Source organism: Lampetra planeri, unplaced genomic scaffold (assembly GCF_965212315.1).
Source record: "Lampetra planeri unplaced genomic scaffold, kcLamPlan1.2.h2 scaffold_817, whole genome shotgun sequence".
NCBI classification, from domain to species: domain Eukaryota; kingdom Metazoa; phylum Chordata; class Hyperoartia; order Petromyzontiformes; family Petromyzontidae; genus Lampetra; species Lampetra planeri.
This window is the reverse complement of record NW_027615639.1, coordinates 1-23,407: the sequence shown is the minus strand read 5'-3', so window position 1 is coordinate 23,407 and position 23,407 is coordinate 1. Positions and strand designations below refer to the sequence as shown.

At 40.4% G+C, this 23,407-nt stretch overlaps 1 protein-coding gene across 1 annotated transcript; it reads left to right on the top strand.

The window, feature by feature from the left end:
- Window positions 1-668: 668 nt before the first annotated feature.
- LOC144742016 (VPS10 domain-containing receptor SorCS1-like) lies at window positions 669-23,403 on the top strand (the record flags this gene model as incomplete). The annotated part of the gene is given in 19 exon segments (XM_078624514.1): window positions 669-986; window positions 1,085-1,158; window positions 12,048-12,115; window positions 12,595-12,694; window positions 12,888-13,046; window positions 14,529-14,602; window positions 18,298-18,366; window positions 18,880-18,991; window positions 19,305-19,356; window positions 19,359-19,393; window positions 19,893-19,928; window positions 19,930-20,073; window positions 21,133-21,279; window positions 21,478-21,580; window positions 21,827-21,903; window positions 22,814-22,905; window positions 23,043-23,109; window positions 23,111-23,151; window positions 23,349-23,403. Coding segments are annotated over 19 exon segments (1,823 nt in total), but the record flags the coding sequence as incomplete, so codon positions are not given.
- Between the last annotated feature and the right edge of the window lie 4 nt (window positions 23,404-23,407).

The window sequence follows — 23,407 nt, the reverse complement described above, 5'->3', positions numbered from 1 at the left end:
GGGGGTCAATATATATCTCACAGGGCCATGTTTGGCTCACTGATGATGAAAAAAATGCACTGAAGACCCTCCCGGGATGTGTGGAAATAGAAATTAAACAAAACTAAATTCACACTTATTTTCTAGTTTTTCATGCATCTTTTTTCACGCATCTACTGCTGCTCTGTCCGTGCCAGGGAGAGTGATCCTCTGTCTGCGGCTCTTTTCCCCCTGTTAAAGGGGGTTTTTGGCAGTTGGACAGAAGGGTTTGTATTGTGCCAACTGTAACGAGGACCACTGTAATTTGTGATGTTGGGCTTTACAAAATAAAACTGATTTGAACTGACTGAGGATGCAGAAGGTCCCTCTCCTCTCTTGTGCAGGATTCAGCCTCGAGCTCCTCCTCTGATGCATCGTTTTGCATCAGTACTCGGGGAGCACTTGTCCGCCCACAGTGCATTCTCAGGCTCCCCTCCACCAGGTGAAGACAGACAAGCGCTCCGGACCACAAACTATGTGTTCTTAACGAGCTCCACGTCGGATTTCACTAGAATGGAGACGGCGCACCGGCCACTGTCTTTTACTCATTTTCTCAGAATGGATTTGTCTCTTCACCCTAACTTCCTTCCAGTGCGGAACACAGGCGGAGGTAAGGTGCGTTCCTTCGTGCCACGCGCCTCTCGCCACAGCATCTATCCGGGAACTCTCGGCGCTGGATGAGACAGATCCCGCGGACGCACCGGCGGGACAGTTTGTTGGATTTAACGAGGAGTCACCGGATGCTGAGGAACTGAAAGAAACTTCATCTGAAGCTGAGCAGCCTTCAGAGGGGGATCGGGCAACCTGCATCCAGGGGGAGGGAGAGACAAAACTTTCCAGCCTCTCTCGAAGTGCTTCACCTACGGACAGTCGGACTCTCTGCGTCACCGAAAACAGCTCAAAAGATGCAGTGAATAGAATATCTGACGCGGTGGGTGGAGGAGAGGATGCTGCCGGCTGGAATGTCGGTACGGAGTGCGAGGAGCGCAGAGACTGTGTCCGCTGTCAGACCGGAGGGCGGGGAGGAGGTTTCGTTTCCCGACCAGGTGGAGTTTCAGCTGACAAGTTCGACGTTTTGCTCTCGCCGGTGACACGGCTCATAACCAGGCAATGGTGCACTGGTCCGGGGAGAACAGCAGCGTAAGTATGAATGTGCTCCAAACCCATTTTACGCACGGACCTGCTTTGACGCAGTGTGGTCAGTGCGCGACCACAACATCCTGTGCGGTCACTTGAGAAAGGTTGTCAGAGACGTCACAGACCAGATTTACTGGAGATTGAAGGTGGGGGATGCTGGGACGGTCAGGACTTGGAGGAAATCAGTGTCTCCCTCTCGTCCCTCTGTCTGTCCTGTCTCATCTGTATGTGAATGCAACAATGATTATATTCAGCTCCCAGTCTCCTCTGTTCCCCATGCAGAACACACAACTGCTGCCAATAGAGGCTATTTTTGACACCGGAGGGAAGGAGCCTTTCAAACTAATATCAGAAGCAATATTATTTAATACCTTGCATAGAAAGTGCTTTATCATGAAGGCAGAGAGTTATTCTCAGAGCTAATGGTTATGTATTTTTGAATAATCAACACACTGCATTGGATGAAAAAAGTGTAAGAGAAAAAAAAAACTGGGCGTCTGCTGCGCAACAGAGACAAGAGTGAAAACTGAAAGATACAATGAGCAATTTGATCTTGGCAGCAGACACTCTTCTGTTTTTTGAAAGAAATGTAGCTGCAGAGTTTTCAGCAACCACTGTCCCCCTAAATAGACCTTTCAGGGAGACTGGTGAGAAGGTCAACGGGTCTGTTTCAAATATGCATGAGTCTGTTTCTGGCATCTTGCCCCCCCCCCCCCCCCCCCAACACACACACACACATACACGCACGCACACACACACACACACACACACACCACACTCCCAACCTAACAGTTGCAGTTCACAATGGCCAGCATCACTGGTCAGCCTGAGACTAATGAGGGAGACACAATTATGAATTAATGAACTGTTACAGGGTAAAGACATAGAGTGGTAGAAAGGTCATCCTGGAGTCAAAGGTTACTAGTTTGATCCACACCCCACCCCCCCAATCTGTGTCAGAGTGTCCTAGCGACTCTGACTCGATAATTGCGACTGACGCCTGTGTGTATGTGTGTGTGTGTGTGTGTTTGTGTCAGCAGTCCAGCCCCTCACACAGCAGCTACGTGTGAATGTGTGGTAGCGGTAAAGCTCTTTGCTAATGGCTTAAATAGACAGATACTATATAAATACACATTTGCTGTCTGTATATGTGTGTGTCTGCACGTGCATGAGTGAAAGTGCCAAGTAATGTATTTGATAGTGATTTTCTGCTTTGTATTAGTCTGACACAATATTTGTAACATTGATTAGATATCTCACTTCGATTTGTAAATGGAGTTGTTAAAATAACTTTCTTGAAGTTTTGCTGCTGAAAGCTCATTAACCAATGTCTTTATCACTTGTCTCATGATCGTGCTTTGAAAACAAATCATGGCCGAAGTGCCATGAAACTGCCATGCCATTGCCATTATTCATGTTGTCAGTCACAGACAGCATTTTGATGCAAAGTCTAATTTCTGACTTAATTTGCAAGAGAAAAATCATTAATCAGCATGCTTCAAAGAGAAGATACAAAAAAAGAAAGAACTAACAAAACTAACAAAAAAATTCTGGGTTGTTTTTGCCATGTAGAACATATCCGTCTCAAAATTGAAGAGGTTTCCTCTGCCCATTTTTCTACTCATCAACAAGTTCAGGGTATTTAAGTTTGCTGCAGTTTTCTGAAATCCTGCTCATCAACATGCAAACACACCAACATAGGCACTTTGCGATAAGCTCACTGAGGAAATGCACCGGATTGTTTGCATTGCTTTTTGTTTGTTTCTACCACCATGGGTCTGTCATCAAATTCTACATGGAGCTGAATGAAGAGCTCTTGGCTTTTCAAAACAAAGATCGCCTCGAGCTTTGAACAACCTGAACATTTTCTAGTCTGCTCAAAATCCACCTTTTGTTTAATTATTGGAGACTCTACTCTCCAGAGGCCTCTTGTACCTCAGATAGTTTGACTTTGATGGCTTCCAATCCCCTCTCCCAGTGAGCACTGGGTACATCTCATCTGACTCGTCAGCAGGTTGGAGATAGGCCAGGTATGCAGTCAATATTTTCTTCCATATTCTGGGTTGACATTATACCTCACAATGGATGAAAAGAGAAGTATTTACTCTTACATGTGAAGGGTCCTTCAAAAACCAACATATTGCTGAAAGAGCGCTGCAGAGTATTCAGAGATGAATGCGATGCTCATGCTCCTCCTGTCCTTTCAATCTATCTATTACTTCTATTGAAATAATTCAGTCTTTCTTAATTATCTTTAGCTTCATCAAAAGCGAGAACATGCCGAATCGGATGCCATGTTATTGTTGTTGCAATAACAGTCCAGAGACATGTAAGGTTGTAAGCAACCTTGAATGTCTTTTTAGTTGGATGTGGAACAAGAGTTTGTATGGCTCAGGGGGGCAAATCGAGAAGATCTCAGATATATTGTACGACATGAATCTATGCATGCCAAAGTGAAAGAGGTCATGACAGCAGCGGGATGGGAAGACGGATGTACAGCACTGAATGTTAGGGGACACAGGTTTACACTTTATTAATTATTTCTGCTCCCTCTGTGTGTGAACGCTTCCTTTACAGGATGATTGTCGATAAACGTAATGTGAAAATCTCTCATGCGGAAGAAATTTTGAAGGTAGTTCTGAAGCTAGACCCGGCACGATTCACCGAGTGCAGGTAGAAGAGCAGGCAGGGAAGCAGTTGAGTCACACCATTCAAAAAACGATTGTCCATTTGTTATCACATGGACCCTTTGCGAAATGAATCAATTGCATTGTTGGATAAGATGAAACACACCATTCTGAGAAACATGGGCTGTGTGTGAGGACAATAGAGCAGGAAGGCATCCACAATACATGACGTGGCTGGCTAACAAAAGCTGAAGGCTGTGCAATAGTCCAAACTGGAAACCGTGCAGTGAAGTCACATCACTGCACCTGAAGTTTTGCAGTAAGAAAACTGTAGTGCTTATATGCAGGATGTAGCTGGTATGAGTGCTGAAAAATGTTAAATAAGTGCTACACTAAATGAGAAATGGCAAATGCAGATGTATGGGGATATTTCAACAGACATATCTGTGACTTTATGGTGACAACAATATACAAATGGTATGAAATGTGCAGAAATGTATTAATTTTTCATACACCAGGCAATTCAATGTGCTTTACACAAGCAGAAAAAAACATTAAAAACATTTAAAAAAAACATGAAAAAAACATCAAAAAAAGAAAGAAAAGCATGAATGTAAAAAGACAGCTTACTAAAAAGAATAGAATGCATAAATAGAAGTTAATTAAAACATATAATCAAACATCATAAAATCACAACAGAACGGATAGAACAGGAGAATAAAAATTACATTAAAGTGCAGAATATTGATCCGGGCATCGTTAAAATCATCAAATGATACGCGGAATCTAAGTAACAGCTGTAGCAAACAGAAACGTTTTAAGCCTGATTTAAATGAATTGACAGTTTGTGCAGACCACAGGTGTACAGGGAGATTGTTCCACAGGTGAGGAGCATCATAACTGAAAGCCGTTCACTTTGTTTGGTTCTGGTTCTGGAAACACACAGTAGACCTGTCCCGGATGACCTGAAGGGTCTGGATACTTCATATTAATGATAAGTCAAGGATATATTTTGGTCTAGACCACTTAGTGATTTGTACACCAACAGTAAGATCCATTGACTCACAGGAAGCCAGTGTAGTGATCTACACACCAGGAAAAACAAAGAATATTTGAGATCATATCATTTGTGTATAAAAGCAACATTGTTTTCTGTTTGGACTCTTTTGGACTTTTCCCCAAAGGTATTATTCTGTAATATTCATCTATTCAACCTGAACAAGCTTGTGCTTCATATTTATTATACCGAATTCCAAAGGGGGGCACTCAATCAGCAGAAAGATGGGGTATCCACCCCAGCTGAAAGGAAAAAAAGTAGAGACACTAACTTCCCCAGCATGAGCCAGAGGGTGAAACTCTCAGTTTACCAGTTTATTTACTCTCCAACACTTGTCTATGGTCACCAGCTTTGGGTAGTAGTGAGTGACAGAATGAGATCGCTGCAGCAGAAATTCATTCTCTCTGTTAGATATCTGGTCTCAGCCGCCGTTCCTTTGTATTGTCACTGAAGTAAAAGCAACAGGGCCCATGTACTGTTCCCTCAGCCACCACAGAGCAAAGCGCTCCAGAGAGAGAGAAAGAAACGCCACAAATATAGGCACAGCCCCATGGCGCAGCTGTAACTCCTTTGTACTGCACTGACGCACTTTAACACTTCACATACAAAGTGACGAGTGGGGTTTGCATCCTTACAAATGTTAAAACATAATGTCTGTATGTACAGAGAGCACAGCGTCCGCTGCTCTCCACATACAGGCTTTAGTAAGGTTCAATGTAACTGGAGTTCCTTTTCCTGCTTGGTGTGATTCATTTCCTCCAGTGCTAACACAATTATAGCACTCAAGTGTAAACCAAAACATCTGGCCCGAGACACCCCAAAAGAGGTGGTCACTCCAGGTGAGAAAGCATACAGAGCCAAAAAAAGTACATCATGATGCTTCTATTTTGCAGCACTTTATTTTCAAACTGAATTATTTTCTAGAGTCTTGAATACAAGCAAAATAGTCAAGGATTACCAGGGTGATAAGTGACCCATGAAGGCCCATCATGTCACACAAACACACAGTGAACTTGAGAACAGGAACTTCCTATTTATTTTATTCACGCAGTGGACACATCTGTATAGGTATATCGGTATATCGATTAATTGTATATATCGGAGCTGGAGGTGGAGAGGACAATTTCATCTGGAAAATCTTTAATTGTGGCATCCTTAATGTTGAATAAACCATGGAAAATGATACAATACAATGCAGCTAACTTAACTGAGGTGTGATACACCCAAAACACTATTGTAGTAAATAGTACGACTTAGACGCACATAGTCCAAACATGCTGACATGCTCTGACAGCCCCTGTCGATGTGGACCTCCACCTGCTCTTGGTGACAGACTGTGGAACAGGAGATGTTGCATTTTTCCAGAAGTGAACATTTCCCACCCATGCTACAGATACTGAAATAAATTCATGAAATACATGTCTTCTGACACCACAGGTGAAAAAGTAGCATTGTCCTGACACATACATGATAGCGGAATGCTTGCAGAGCATAAATAAACAGCTCAGCCCTGCACTGGAACTACATACAGACTGATTTTAGCTCAGCTCAGCCAAAATGTCTTCATGGGGTGAACTAGTCTTAACACTGAAATCCTGCAGTGTTTATACATACATATATATATATTTTTATCAGCAAGCTGTGTTCGCCTCCTGGGTTTCCTGCCTTCTCTGCTGAGTGCAGTGTTAATCTGGCTACAGTTTCGTTTCGGATTTGGCTGAGGGAATACATAACGGGATGTCGTGCTATTTTTTTCTTTCTTATTTCTTGTGGCAGACGGCTGTTTGCTGTTCTGTCTTTGGCCACTTTTCATTTTGCAGTTTACAGTCATTACTCGCTCACATTGGTTTCACCATCCTGTCAGTGAAAGAAAAACCTCACATTTTCCCACTGTAGCTGATGTTTGTGTTTGCAGCGATGAATTTCCAAGCACAGCTGATGACACTAAGAAGGCATATGTGTGCAAGGGATCCATGCCTGCATATTCATCTAACCAGCTGTTTTATTTTATGCCTTAAGATATTTAGTTCCTTAGAAAGTCCAGAATTTGTCAGATAATATCCTCCCATTTCACCATTTTAAAAGTATTTCATAAAAAAAGCACATCCTCTCGCAGTGGGAAGAACATTTTGGCTGGAGTGGAAGAAGAAACCCGCTTGCTGTCTAATCTCGTCTGCATTGATCAAACCCCCCTCATGCAGACTAAAGTGCCTATGCTCAGCAGGTCGCTGCAGTCCAACGGCTGAACTGGCTCAGACTTTCATTAATGGTGAAGAAGCAAATGATGTGAGCACATGAGCCTGAAGTAGAAGGAAGCGGTTTCATGCGGCTTATCAACAAAGCTGCTGGTTCTACACGGGGCTCGACATGAGTTTCCAGATAAAGTCAGACGCTTGCTGTTCTGCTTGAAAGAAGGAGGACGGAGTATCGCCTCGCTGTCTGAACGTATGCTGGCTAGCTGTTCACAGATCAATTATATTCCACTCTGGCAAAGTCACAGAATGACATAGCTGAATTCAAATTCCTCAGAAAGCATCCTTGAAAACTCCAGTGAGACTTTCTGCTCCCAGTGAGTCACATTCTCCAGAACCTTTATCCACTGTGACTCGACTATGTCATGCTTTCCATGAATACCAGTATTATTTAACACACAATTGTGAAGTTGCTTTATAATTTATAACCGTATTGACCTGCTCTCCATGGGAGCGCGAACAGCTCTGACTTCAAACAACTGATCTTCATCCCAGCATCTGCTCCACGATGAAATGTTGCCTTTGTTAATGAAATGATATAAATTGATTTGGCAGACCAAAGCCTCTGTACATTACTCACGTGGTACTGAAAAACACGTGGACGTGCTTACGGCTGCCTGTTGCTTCATCAATAGTGGGGGTGTTTCAAGAACGTCATCGAAATAGACAGTTGTTTCTTTATTAGCTGTGTTAAATGATGCAGTTTAATGTGGTAATTTTACCAAGTGAGGTTTCTTATTTAATGCTAAACTCACCCCAGGGATGTTTGGATTTGCTTGCTACGCTTGTTTATTTTTTATCAGGAATGTTTTATACTCCATGGTCGACATTGCCAGACATTTTTTAATATGCTGGTGGTGATAACATCTTGTAGACAGATGTTCCCCAAATCCCACTTGTGGAAGTTATATTTGAAGGATGATTCCTGTATTTTTAGACCTGAGGTGTAGTTCCTGTTATTAATTATTAATGTCAGTCCAGTGTTGAGAGCGATTGCTTTCACATCCAACTGCAAAAATGATATCATTCATGCACAGATATTATATTCATGATGAGATAATAAATACATCAAAAAAGTTACACTACGATAGTATCACAGTGTCTTGCTCACCATACGATATTTAAGTTTAAAAAGTCGATCATTGGTAATTTCGCTGGTCTTGTATGTTTGAATCCAAATGAAATAATTAGGATATACAGTATAAATCATATTCATGATGATTACTATTTCAGCATTCTGATATTAAGTCCTGAGAGCCGTGGAGACATAACTGAATCCAATTTTTGTCTTTTTAGTGTTCATTTGACTTGTAATTCCCCGTTTCACTGTTTTTATCTACCGACCTCCTTTAGCTTAGTTCCTCTTGTCCACAACATTTCGTTGTACTGCTGAGTCTGTTCTGAAATGCATGTGACAAGTACACCAAACTGACCGCCAACAGCTAATTGACCTCTGGGGGTCTGAAGAAAGTACCAGGCTAGGGGACCAGACCATGGGCCAAGCAGGAACTCATTATCTGATGAACATAGCAAGAAAATACCTTTAAAACCCCCCAATATGCACTCTATGTACTGCCCTTCTAGCTGTTTTTACTATTAATATTCCAGTCCATAACTGCTGCAACAGTTGCTTTTATGGAATCATCCATCTGTTTAATTGCAGTGGCTCAATGTGATGACAGTTTTATTGATGAGGCAACTTGATTCCAGCAGCTGATAAGGCTGGATCAACGGGCTGGTGAGAGTCGTAATGAATTGTGATGCACATCCATCCTTTAATTTTTCTCAGGTGGTCATCCTTCAGTAGCAACCCCCCCGCCACCACACACACACATCTCATCCCCTTACCTTCTGCTTCTCATACAACACCTTCATTTCACACCAGTCATCTTTTCAACCTAAGCCCTTTAAGTCACCATTAAGCCTCTATTCATTCTTACATAATGATCAAAGTCACCTCAGTCCATTTACCTCCAAGGTTTCAGATTTACAGAGGATTAGAGGATGAAAAATCAATTTGCTTGCTCTTGGATGTCAGGTAATCCTAGGGATATGCTGGTGCAACTGCAGTCTAATGGGCTATGCACTACGTGGTGGCTGACATCAAAAATGACACCTTAGTTGGAATTCAAAGGGAAAGATATGCTAATGTGTGACATTATTATTTGAATTCAGAGGGTACACTGTGTTATTATGGCACAATCATGAAAAGAAGAGCCCTTGTTCGATGATAGTGATGTGATGGCATGTGTGACATGCTGAACTTCAAACACCTGTTTCACACTCAGCCATCTACAAAGTGAATATTGTATCACCATATTAATGTCTTAACTGCAGGCATGAAGCTTCACCCCACTTTTTTGTGGGCCAGTAATGTGCTGGATGCAAATTACATGCCTGGATCTCACCCAAGTGAATGCGTAAAGTTAATTGCCACACAGAAGGAGGATCTAATTTATCCTCATTTTCCGACCGCTGTGGGTTGTTCTATTGTGTGTGGCAGTGTCCATGAGGCTACGACTTCTGGAGGGTATAACGGCCATTTCAGTGGAAGACCATAAATCTTTGGAGCCAAGTCTAGACAAATGGTACCACTATTATAACATAACGTGTATGTGGACTATGTCTGAAATAGCCTCATAAAAAAGTGTTTCATCCATTCAGCACAAAAAAAGAGCAGCGCCAGAGTTTGCTTTGTCAGCGTATTCACAAAGAGGGCAAATAATTAGGAAATAACCTGGAACTGTAAAGTTTAAATTGAATAATTAACAGCAGGAGGTAACTTTTTGGTATTATATTGAGGTATTGTACATGTTTCTTTAGAAATGACTCACTGGACACCTAACACAATGTAAATCAGCAGCAGCTAATAATTTTACCCTAATGAAGCCTGTAATATTTACACTAAAACTATCAGACAGGTACCAGTTTGACTTATTATACTTGAACCCATCTCAGTATAATGCACTTGAAACTCAACTGTATCTCTGTAATAAATACAAAATGAATATCGCTCTTACAGGATTTCTCAAACACAATGACTGCGCAAGTGGACCTAGTGAAGTGGCTTATGTACTGAAATTGACGTGACTGATAAAAGAAAGTACTGAGAGGAATTGAGCGGAATTATGTAAAATGAAAAAGTGACTAACTGATGATGGCCTGTGTGAATTTGTGTGTTTATCACAGCCACTGGTCAACGCTGAATTTCGCCCGACACCACAAGATAGGGCACTTTCTTGTTGTGGAAGTGAATCCCATTCCCAAAATAAGTAGATACATAAATAAATACATCTTCAAAACTTATTATGTGTTGCTATGTGAAGCCTTGGTGAAGGTCTAGTTATGTAACAGCAAAGCTTTCTTCCTGCTAGAGCCAACATGAGTGGTTGGTTTTATGGTACTCCTTCTGAAACATTTTAGGAATTTGTTGTCTGACGTGTGAATCCATAGTGGTTTGCTGAAAAGTCTTGTGTTTTAGAAAGTCTTGGCAGTTGCACATGGACACTGCTGATGTTCTCCTGGAGCAAAGTCTGGTATTTGTTGGTTCCATCAAACGTCTCCAACTGTCGCTGTCTGGTGAGGATGTAACTGCAGCATCAGGACCACAATTCTTGATCCCTGTAATTTTTCATGTCAGTGCCACTTAGCCAATTGGAAAAACTGCAACTTAGGCAATATTACACCCCATCACTACTTTCTATCCAAGTGTTTATCGATTAAAGACATAATCCACCCGAATTCTACATTAGCTACATACACACTAATGACAGCATGACACCCCCAAGAGCCCTGCACATCTGAAAGTGATGCTTAAGGAGTTTCGAAAGTTTGGTTCAAAGAGCTGTGGGTTAATATTTCAGGAGTTAAAGCAGGTTGATTTTGTAAATCAGACAATCAACTGTAACTCAGGGTTATTACCACTGTAATACCAATTTTGTGGTACTGCACCAGCATCAGAAAACGGATTTCTGCAGACATTGAACATCGGGCAATTGAGCTATATAAAACAAATAGTGAATATGATTCTACGGCCAAATGGGCAAATGTGCAAAAGTTACTTTGAAGTTTTTACTAAAGCAATTGCTTTCATCTAAGAGAGATGAGAATTAACTTTTTTGTATTTTGATAAAATTCCCCCCAAAAAACAAAAAACCAAGGACTATTTTTGCTAATAAGATGGAACCCTTGCTTTGTACAGGAAATTCTACCCCAGACACTCGTAACACTTGGTAATTAGATGATAGGCATAAAAAGCTGAACCACAGACCCTCAAAAGCTTCCCAAGAGAGCTATGTGATCAGTGAATTTTATGTTCGCTCAGAGGAGGCAGGGCCTTTCTTCAGCGATTAATACGTGTAAAGGCTGAAGTGTGCGATAAGAACAACTCACTTTGTGTTGCTTTTGAAGTTTTACAAAACACAGTGACTTACAGAGGAAATAAATTATTCTTTTGAAATCAACGTGTAAAACAAGGTGGACAGATATTTCTCCTTGAAGCATCACCTCACTTAAGAAAAATGGAAGTTAACTAATTCATAATAATTGCATCTATAATAAACGCTAATAATGTGCATGTAAACCACAGATTGAACATCCACAGTGAGAAGTATCGGTATCAAGTCTTTGACAAGACCCCTTCAAATCTATTTTTCATGTAGTAAATACTTGTGTATTGTAAAATACACCTTACATTTTATTATCCTTCACAAAAACAATCTCCATGATATTAATGAGGCATCAGCCTGGACTGAAAAACATGATAATATTGTTTATATATATGCTAACCTTCCCTCTGAGAATATGCAGGAGGATTTACAACAGGGTCTGTTTTAATAAAGCTGTCTGTCAAAAAACATGTGAGCTTATACGACTTGTTTCTTGTGTGTCCCCATGTGTCATGAAGCAGATGACCGGGTCATTTGAAGCGAGTAATCTGTGTGATGTGTTTTGTAGGTAATCCTCATGTTGACAAAATACTACGACTTCAACTCCGGCAGAGTAACGGAGAGCTCTTTATGGAGGTAAGAGCCCAGCAGCTACCAGGCAATATACAAGTTAAAGTGGTGACCATTCACATTCTGACAGAAATCTCCAGTGTAAACTGTGTTTCCTGAATAAGGAACTAAGGCTAATCTGAAGTTCATTATTTTTCTGGTTTACAAAGTTTTGTGAGCCCCGCTGTTGTAGATTCTTTTCAATCTCTCATTGGACTGTGCCCCTCATTAAAGTTACGAAACTCATAAGCATCGTATTTACAATGTTTGCAACTCAAAGCATCAATAATATTAATAATATCTCATTCCCTCGACATGCATGCTACCCAGGATCATCTTGTTTATTCTGATAATTACAGAAATCTCCATTCATCTAGCAAATTGCTCCATAAATTCTGCTGTTGCAATTTTACGCTTGCCTGACATGCTTAATAACACTATCAGCATCTAAACTAGGAGGTGTTGCTTGATTGTTCTGTTTACTTTTATCCGTAATTAAATTTTAGGTCAACGGATTATGGGACGACTTATGAGAAACTCAATGAGAATGTTGGGCCCAAAACCATACTGAGCTACTTGTATGTGAGCCCAAACAACAAGAGGAAGGTAAGTTGCTGATGCATGTTTATGAAAAGAACTTGCCTGTCAGATGTTATCAGATTCTACGTGTTGCTATCTTTTTCACCACAAAGTATCCCTGCAGGAGCAGCCTGCTGTGCAGGCACACTTAAACCCTGTAGCGTGGTTGCTGTCAAGTCGGGCCACTGATTCCCCTGTCTTCTTTCTTGTCTCGTCTCAGATCATGTTACTGACCGACCCGGAGGTGGAGAGCAGCCTGCTCATTAGCCTTGACGAGGGGGCATCCTATCAGAAACACAGCTTAGCGTTTGATATCCTCAGCCTTCTTTTTCACCCTGAGCAGGAAGACTGGATTCTGGCTTACAGCCACGACCAAAAGGTACCGTGGAGCTTTCAAATGGCGTGACAGAAAAACTGAAACGATGACACGACAAGTCTCTGAAGAGAATAAGGGATGTTGAATGTCTTTTGTTTGCTGATCATACTTTTGCTAGCTTGGTAGGAGTGGTCCGTCATATATCACAGAACTGGACTGCGACACAAAGTAGCAAAGATTTCATTTGGATAATAACAACAGAAACCAGCGGATCACCTGTTCCCAGACACAAGTCAGAAGGTCTGGCTGCAGACTCCTTATCTGAACCGATGGGGAACAAGCACACACACATTATGGGGTCAATGTGACCTTGTAAACATATTTATGTCCTCAAAACATGAGAAAAACCTGATAACACTCATACACACGGAGACAAAATCGCAGGCATTAAATCACACAACGAATTCATTACTCTGTGCGAGAACCTGGCTGTCCGCTTTGCTCAACACTACAGACATCAAACTCGCCTCCCCAGCTTGCTTCTGGAACACTTGATTTTCAGAGAGAGAAGCAGTCAGGGCCTGAGAAGTGAGATAAATGGTGCAGGGAGGAAGATGAAAGCTCGGCCAACAACGGACCAAAACATAGATGCTGGAGAGGAGTTTGCCTTTAGGTCATTCTGTATGTCTTTGTAAAAGTAAATTTCATCTTTTCCCTCCTCTTTCATCACTCCTAGAATGAAATTAATCTTAGAATGGTTTCATTTTCCATTTATTGATCGTCTGTCATGTCTTTTAAAAGTTGCAAGCCCTTAGACATGTCAAGATGATGTTGCTAATCCTTGTAAAGACGGTGCTTGGATTCTTGCTGCTCGGTCATTCTTGCAAGATGACAATACTTCTACCAGCTGACTAACAAGTGGTCTGCTGGCTTTACGCTTGTGTGTGTGTGTGTGTGTGTGTCTGTGTGTGTGTGTGTGTGTGTGTGGGAGGATGTGGGGCGGGTGTGGAGGGTTTAAAATAAGATGTAATTTCAAACACAACACTGTCTGTCTGTATGTGTTGCATAGAATATATCAATGTAAACAGATTTTTTTCTCATTATTTCGTGAATGGTAATTCATAATATCTACTTATATACACGATGATTTTAAAAAAAAGTATTACAGTGCACTGTTAGATATAAATATAGGCAATAAGAAATATCATTTATTAAATATTTCTCCCCAGATTTGTCTGTTAGCGATGAAATATTCAATTAGCATCAACGTGAAGTTCTTTCTCAAAAACAGAGAAAGGGCAGCCTTAAAGTGGATGCATTATGAATTAAAAATAGAAATAGCCTTAAAATTCCAAATGTTTAATATTCATTGAATGTAATAAAAGCTAGATTTGTTAAATTTTTCATTTTTAAAATCAGTTTTAATCTGCTTTTCCAAATGAACTATTCATGATAAAAAAAAGGTGCTTATATAATAATCAGCAAATAATTCACTTGCATATTTCGAAAAATGCTGTGACTCATATGGTTCTTCTCACTTCTCAGCTCTACGTCTCTCTTGAATTTGGGAGGAGGTGGCAGCTTGTGCATGACAACGTCATCCCCAACAGATTCTACTGGTGAGATCAAGCGTCCATCACTCACTGAGGGCTCGTCTTTCAGGGACAGAGACGTGACAGCAAAATACAAATACAAATACAATTGCAAAATACAATTATAGTGGCAGGTGTAACATTCCTAAATTCGTTGAATATAGTTGTTTCTCTTGTTTTCATCCACATTTGGGAAAAGGCTTCAGTCAACATATTTACTTACTCCATAAAACGCTGTATTTATTCTGATCGTCATTCTGACGGGTTTCTCAGATTCAGCTGGATGACATAGAAGAGGGAACAGCACAGCACGGATGCAAACTGTAGTAATGTTACATCTTTCTGATCAGTCGACAGCTCATTTAAATTCAGGCTAAATGTTTGGTGTGTTTGAGTCAGATACAAGTACAAGGTACACGTTTGAAAATGTTATATTTTCTCAAACTGATGACACTTGAAAGTTAAATGAATGAAATTCCTTTCAAGCATTGGCAGATTTATTTTTTTTTTATTATGGAATGAATGACTGAATGAATCTGGTTTTTATGGAGGCAGATGTTGTATTGATAAATAATGTATGCCTACATTTTCCTTTTTTACATTATGTACTAAGCATCTAGTTTACACATACTAATTAATATTTGATTTGCTGAATGCCTTCTGCTTGTGAAATGTTGGGAGAGTGCTGGGATACCACAGTGTACAACAAATCTAACCACATCCATTCGTCTTTCATTTCTTTTGGTAGAGAGCTGGCATTGTGCACAATGACCGTCTGATGTATTGGTCTCAGAGTGAAAGAGAACATCTTGGTGTCTCTGAGTGTTTTAGTGTTATTAGTTGTTTGATTTGGGTACAGATGGATTCTAGCCCAGGATAAATGTTTCATACATAACGTTTTTAATAGCTTTTGGCTAAAAAATGAAGAGTGGTGAATTTGTTCTCAAACCTTCCATTAACGTACGTCCTTTGAAAACATTTAAGTACCCCCTGAAACAGTATGCCTTTAAACATTAAGCCAATAAATAGGTCCAATAGCACTGAGACGGCAGTGTCGGATTAATGAAACAACAACGTTTTTACTGAAAAATCAGTAATTTTAAATGAGTTCATCACTAAATGTTTTGCAAACCAATTTTGTCAGAGACAGCCGTGTAGTTAAAACACATACAGTAGTTTGAATGCACTACTCCATGTTATATCCTTACCACATCCTCACTGGCCAGTAGGCATGGCAACGGTCTTAAACAAAAACAAAATACGATAATTCCCACGGGACGGAAAACAGAAATATAAGGCCATTGATCTGGTTTTCCTGCGCTGCCTTGAATGGTTTCTGTTACTGTAGGTGAGATACTGGAGACGGCCAGTACTTGCATTTGCCAATATTTCCCTTGTAATCACATGTATTTTGCATCATATTGACATTTCCGACACACTTTCTGACATTTCCACATAAAATTCTGGCCTAATAAACAGCATGTTGTGAAATTTGAGTCAAAAGGAAGCACAGAGAGCTCTTGTTTCATGACAAACAAAAACACCCTGGAAAGCTGGCTCTCCAGTCTTATGATTAATGTGTAGAACCCTCCTGTTTGCTGATGAAATATTCTGTCTTTTAGGAATACGTCAATAAAAACATGACAGTGAATTTGTCCCCCACATTCGTAGAGATCCACTGTGAAAGACTTCCATTCATTACATTCTGCACTCGCTCGTGTTATCGTCCAAATGTGATTTACGAAAATATGCTAACTGGAAGCCTTTGAAACTATGGGCCTATGTGTTAATTATATGGGAACACTGTGGAACATAGAGGGCTTTATTTAAGAGCAAGGGCTGCTGTTTGCTGATAGAATTAGATGAAGTATTTGACAGAAAGTCCATTAAAAGAGATGGAGCTGTGAGGCAATTACAGAGTGCTGAGAGAAGCAGGATGGGGGGCTTTTTATATTATACTTCAGACACGCTATGGAAAATGAGAAAAGCCCATCTTCTGTCACAACAGCTGCTATTAATACAAAAGTGGTCACTCCTGTCGCTTTGCACTTAACCGCCAGCATGAAGAATCTCTATTGAGAGTGAATGAAATGGCTAAATACACCTTACCCATCAAGGGCAGTGCTGGTCAGATGTCCATCAGGTTTATAGATAAGAATATTGTATGACTGCACTTGAGGGGACAGTAAAGATCAAAGCTGTATCCTTTTTGTCCTGTTCAAAGTTGAGATGAAACGTCTTAATATGAAACATATTGCCTCTCTGGTGACAGTAAAACCTCATCGATGGCTGTGGGGCCAATACATGTGTGAATCATTTTCACATTCGTTCTTTGTTTTTGTTTTATTTTCACCTATATCATAACTAGTTGCCTTTTCCACAATCATATGACTGCATTATCAATAACTATAACCATCTTTCAGGTTTAGATTGTTGCCATATCCTTTTCTGATCAAGACAAGCTTTAATACGCTGTAACTGTTGAAATATGATGTGATGGTTTGGTTTCATCATGTCAGGTCAGTAGCATATAGAACAGTTACAGTACAAACTGTACTGTGGGGTATTTAGTGACTGTAAAGATTGTGTCTCATCCTTAATGATGCATCTGTTAAAAGGACCAGTGTGTCACTAATTGCAGATTGCAACCCCTCCCATTCCAAATGTGTGAATTTTCGGGGCCTGTAGGCTGTGTATGGCTGTAAAACTGTCTGTATGTGGCATATAACTAACTGAGTATCTGCAACTGCCTAACTCTGTGAAGGTTCTCAGTCATTCAGGTCCTTGTGTGATTTACATCTTGTAAAGCACTTGACTCATGGACCCCCTGCAGTAGTGGAGTATTAAAGTGGATGAAGGGTGCTTTCACATCTACAGCTTTGGTGTGGTTAAACTAAAACTGACTTTGAGTTAAGTTACAAACAACAACAACAACAACAACAACAACCACTGAAATTTGATTTAACTGTAACTTTAGCCTCACAGCCAACTGAGCTCAGCGCTCACTGTCGGGGCTAGAAAGACATTTCTTTGTGGTAATGTGACCAAGGTGGCTTGTTAATAAAACAGCACAGTCTGCTGCCTCTTTTTCTTTCTGCTTTCAGATTTATTTCCATCTACCTGAATTGCCCAAGAACCCGAAATCCCTCTGAATCCCTACTAGCTCATCCATCATCCAGATATACAGTTTAAGTCTCTGTTGGACACAGCTCTCCTTCCTCACCACTTTCTTGCCCTTCTGCATCCTCTGCGTCACCATAAATTACGTGAGGACGTTCGTTATTGTGGTGGCCATGTTGGCCCGGTAGTGAGACTGAGCTTAGACGTGTGCAAACTATTCCACCGTGGAGCTGTTGCATAAAGGTCTTCAGAGACTTCAGTTGGTGAATGTTAAAAGAAGTGACAAGTTAGTGGAACAGTTGAGGGTTCTTTGCAGCACCAGCTCCTTAGGTAAACATAGGAGGTCTCATTCTGATTTGTGTATTCAGTGTTATGAGTATTCATTACAATCTGCCTATGATCCCTTCAAATAAAACATGAACATAACAATATTTGTCATGTTCTGAATGGCTCACCATTAAGTCACAAACAGTATGAGGGGAAGGGTAGGGTGGATGTGACAATTAGCAACTGATTTATTGAAGATGAAAACAAATGTGGTTGGAAATGTGCCTTTAAAACAACGAAAGCTAGAGTTCTTCATTGTTTGCCATGATATACAGGTCCAGACTGGGTTTGGACAAAGAGCAGGGAATGATCCACCTGGAGATCAGCATCTCTGATGGGCGTAAGTAATAAGATGATGTTACCATGGAGACATTGAAAACATTGGGTCTAACCCCATTTATCTACTGTGGTGGTTGGTACTAGTCGCATCACATGATTTTAACTTTCTTTGCAATTTATTCCCAATTTTCACTGAGAATTTTTTATTAAAAGTCTTCGCAGACCTCCGCATTCAGGCTCTTCATTCGATTAAGCTAATTCATTTTTCAAAGGCCGCGCTGTAGCTTGGCTCTTTTCCTCAGCCACAGCACAGACAGGAGGGGGGCCACTTCCATAAAGCCCTGTGCGTCAATACCCCGTCCCTGGGGAGACCGCCTCATTTGACTGATGCTAACACACTGGGACAGCTCTCCCAACTTTATCTTTTCGTGAGAAACAGGATTTTCAAAATTTTGCTTCCAAGGTTCACTAAATGCCATCAGCATAAGCACAGCTAAAGCCTTGACTAAGGAAGGCTGTTTGTTTTTCTCTTTGTAATATATTTAGCACTCATGTCTTGCTTACCCACAGGGTCGCAGGTACATAACTTGTAAACTTCAGAATTGCTCTGATGGAAACAAGGGCAAGCCTTTCCCTGGATTTATCATCCCTAATTCCCTGGTGGTTCAGGATGAGTACGTTTTCATCCAGGTGGGTATTTATTACAATGTTTGGCTTCATTAAAAGACAATTAAAAGCAGTAAAACCACTGCATTCAATTGCATCTTAATGTACAAGTCATGTTTTTTTAATAAACTTAAAGGAGCCATTATCTCGGAAAAGGATGGCATGAAATTGAAATCACTGTGCTGTGTATGCTACAGCTCATCTCTGCTTTAATTCACGTCCTCATTAGCTGCAAACCATGAGTTTTGATTATGGCTCAGAGCAGCTAGCAACGAGGGCGCACAATGACTTTGATCTACCTCAAATCGGATGAACTTTCACCATACTGCTTTTCTAGGTCCCAGTAGGTGGCCGATCTGTCCATTATGTGTCTTACAAAAGAACTTCCTTCTACCCTTGAAGCTTCCCAAGTACACTCTGCCAAAGGTAGGAAGGACACTGTGTTTGGTGAGTGAAGCACTTTCAGCAGATGTGTAAGGAGTCTTTATCCCTCAATGTTGCTTTGTCATGATGACGAAGTAGAGTTGCTTATAATGTGTGCTGACACATTGGATCTGTTTCCAAACATTATTAGATGCAATTATATTGTAATAAGATGCAATTAGGTTTTATATTGTAAAACCTGTCTTCCCATGATCCGTATCTCACAGTGCACTCTGGATTAGTAGGTACACTGAATTACTTTCACTGCATGACATTCTAGTTTAAGGGGAGAGCGTGTCAAAAACAGATTTCTGAAATGATCAAATTGCCCTGAGATGGAGACACATTTTCAACCTCATCTTAACTCTAACTGCAGTCAATCCTGACTGAATACCATCATGAAATGACAAATCACCAGTGTGCCATGATGGCTTACTGACAGGGATGCTGCATGTTCCTAAGCAACCTGCATCTAATGAACTCCTGAATTTCATATATTTAGGACTTGCAGATCATCAGCACAGATGATAACCAGGTGGGTAGCAGCAATTCAAGATTGGCATCAGAATGAGTCCTACAACCTGTACATGTCTGAGTCCAGAGGGCTGTTCTTCACCCTGATGCTGGAGAACGTCGTGAGCAGTAAAGGACCGGAGGGCAACATCATGATAGATCTCTATGAGGTATGCACGTAGTGACAAAGCTGTTGGGTGGTAGTTATTAGAAGACTGTGTCATTCTCGTGAATGTTCACAAATTTTGTGTTTGCTCCTTTGGTAGGAAGTCACTATCAACACCATGTGTCTTAAAACTGGAACATTTTGATCAAATGGAAGCAGACGGCTGCCAAAACAGCCGACTACCGTACATCAGATTACATACTATGTCTATGTGTGTGAGTAGACAAACCAGCAATGTGCAAAAACAGCCTCCCGACATTGCTCGGATTATCTTTTGTGTCAAAATCAGTTGCGTAAATCAGACCAGTTGTCAAAGGTCAATGCCAAAATTCAAATAAATCAAAACTCAGCAGGAAGTCTATCATGGATTCTGCCATTACTGTAGTTCACAAGCATCCATCTGTACACTCCTATCAATCTGAACACCAGAGTAAATGCTGCACGGATTATTTCTGTTGTCAGTTGTTTTCAGTAAACGATTAATCATTCAACAGAAAATTTGACAGTGACAGTTGTTCCAAGTACGAAGTCATATGAATCACACAAAGGCTGGTTATTCATTTTGTTTTTATCAGATGTTGGGCAGTTTTATGTACTATAAGATTTGTGTACGGGGACATGTGGCATTACTTTAGATGATCACATTTTTTTTTAACAATGATCAATCACTGATCTCTGTGACTAGAAATATATTCCATAATAATATTCAGCGTTATTTATTTTATACCCAACCATTTCAGTATCTAACATGGTCATTTCTGCACCGATGCAAGATGTGTGCTTTATCAGTAGAAGAGCAGGGCTTCATTTCTGTGCATACATACAAAGAAGAAGAAATATCTTGGGGCTGCACCATATGTTGTTTTGATTCTGTGCAGTCCTACAGATGGTCCAAAATAGTGCTCCCTGTCAGAAAAACTATCACTTTCTGACATCTCATCCTCTCTGAACTAGGTCTTCGGCTTTACTTAAGTTTGAATAATTTATGGTTATTTTTCTACACCTTTTTTTGTTGTTTTTTTTTCCACCCTCTGCCGCTCTCTACCAACTCTCATGTTTGCAGGTTGCAGGGATTAAAGGGGTGTTCCTGTCAAATAAAGTTGTTGAGAACCAAGTGAAAACTTATATCACATACAACAAAGGAAGAGACTGGCATCTTCTACAGGCTCCGACAACCGATCTCCAGGGAAACAAGGTCTATTGTGAACAGGTAAGTGGGCCACTGACACCGCATGTATCTGATTATTTGAATTTCCATTGTTTGCTCAAAAATACTCCACCAATTTTCACCAGTACATGATCAGAGGATAAAAATCTGTTTCAATATCTCTTTTATAACTGTTTATCATTTAAATTTGTAATATTCTTCACATTCTCGTTTGGAAACCTAATCCTACGTGTTTCTCAGCCGTACTGTTCGTTACATCTGCACCTTCACGTGTCTGAGAATCCTTACACCTCGGGAAATATTGTCAGCGAAGATTCAGCTCCAGGAGTTATTATAGCATCTGGTGAGATGATTTGATTTGTACATCCATACTGTTGTCTACTCAGATGATCCTTGATCATGCCTGTTCACGTGTTTTCTCAACACAGAATGTAAAAAAGAATGTATTTCTCATCTGACCACAGTTCGCTAAATCAACTGTGTTTATGTTGCTGGAAAGAAATAACAACTAGCTTTCAACTTCTGTGTTTTAACAGTATGCAACAAATGTAAAGTTAACAGTCGTGAAAACTGTACCTTTTCAATTCAGGTGTGGTTGGACCGGAACTGACCAGTACGAACGTCAGCATTTTCATCACATCTGATGCTGGAAACACCTGGACAGAGGTGCAGTATGATAAACTTTGAACTGCATTACTAACATGACTAAATGCACATTTATGTTAGGTTCCAATTTCAGAGTGTGAATTACTCTGTATTAGATAGATGGATAGATAGATAGATGTAGATGCTTTACTGGGCTCCATGAAAAATGCACACTATTCTTACTATCGATTATTACAGTATTAGCATGTATATATAGGTCCCAGACGCCAGGGACCCACTGTAACCCCATCCAATCAAGCGGACTTTAAGTGTGAAATAAATAAAGAAAATGTATTTTAAAAAAAATTTGAAAAAAAAGAAAAGATTTATTGCATTACTCTCAGCTGTATCTGCTGTGCAATAGTACAACCAGTGAGGGCCCTCTATGAATACAAGGTTGCACTAATTGATATAAAATGTATAATACATCTTACTGGAACAAGTTAGAGTCGCATTAAGATTATTGTCTGCTTATTACTTTACAATATGTTATAAAACATTCATTGGTCAATATGACCAGGTTGACTGAGAAAACGGTATGGTTGCTGTGAATGGTACACACTGTACTTCATATCAGTCTACAGAAGCAGTCAGAATCCGTACCACCACAGAGGACTATTTCTTTCTACATTCAGTTTTTTCTTCACGTTTGAATGTGTTATGTTCATTTGATCGAACATTGGTCCGGTGTTGTGAGATAAGGAGGAAGTGACTTGGTACTCACTCACAGGTTTCCACTCCTTCTCACAATTTGCTTGTTCCCAGAGAAAAAAGCCTGAGCTTTGATGTGCAACCTCGCACAAGATATGATCTGTAAAACAGCAAATAAAAGGCAGCATGCAGGATATTTGCCATCGGCTTGAAACGATTGTTGCTTTGTTGTCTGAATTCATCTTTAGGCTAATAAACTCACACTGATTGTTGTCTGCAGATTTTTCAGGAACAGTACAGCGTGTTTTTCCTGAATCAAGGAGGAACTCTGGTGGCCATCCGACACACACCTCTGCCCATCAGACACATTTGGTAGGACTCGTCATTTCACTCATCTCCACTCAATCATCAGAAACAGAGAGAGAGACTATGTTTCTGCTGAGTTTGCGTACAGACGTGCTATTTGTGTGATGATCTACTTGTGATCTCACTCTTGTTCTCCCCCGCAGGCTGAGTTTTGATGAGGGCAGAAACTGGGACAAGTATAGCTTCACCTCCTCTCCACTCTATGTTGATGGGGGTGCTGGGGGAGCCAGGAGAGGACACCCTCATTATGACGTAAGAAATGAAGGACACAAAGAGTTTATGTGTTTTATGTCACCCAAATGAAGATTGACACAGGAATTTAACTTTAAACAAAGAACATTGATTAAAGTCAGTGCACTTGATATCGACCAATGTGTTTTCCACAGCAGTTTAAAAAATGTTCAATATGGCAAAAGTTTTTTCACCTTGTTTTCTGTTTTTTTATCCAGAATTTTTGGTCATTTTAGCCACCGATCTGAATGGCAACTTGTCAAAATTGATTTCCGTT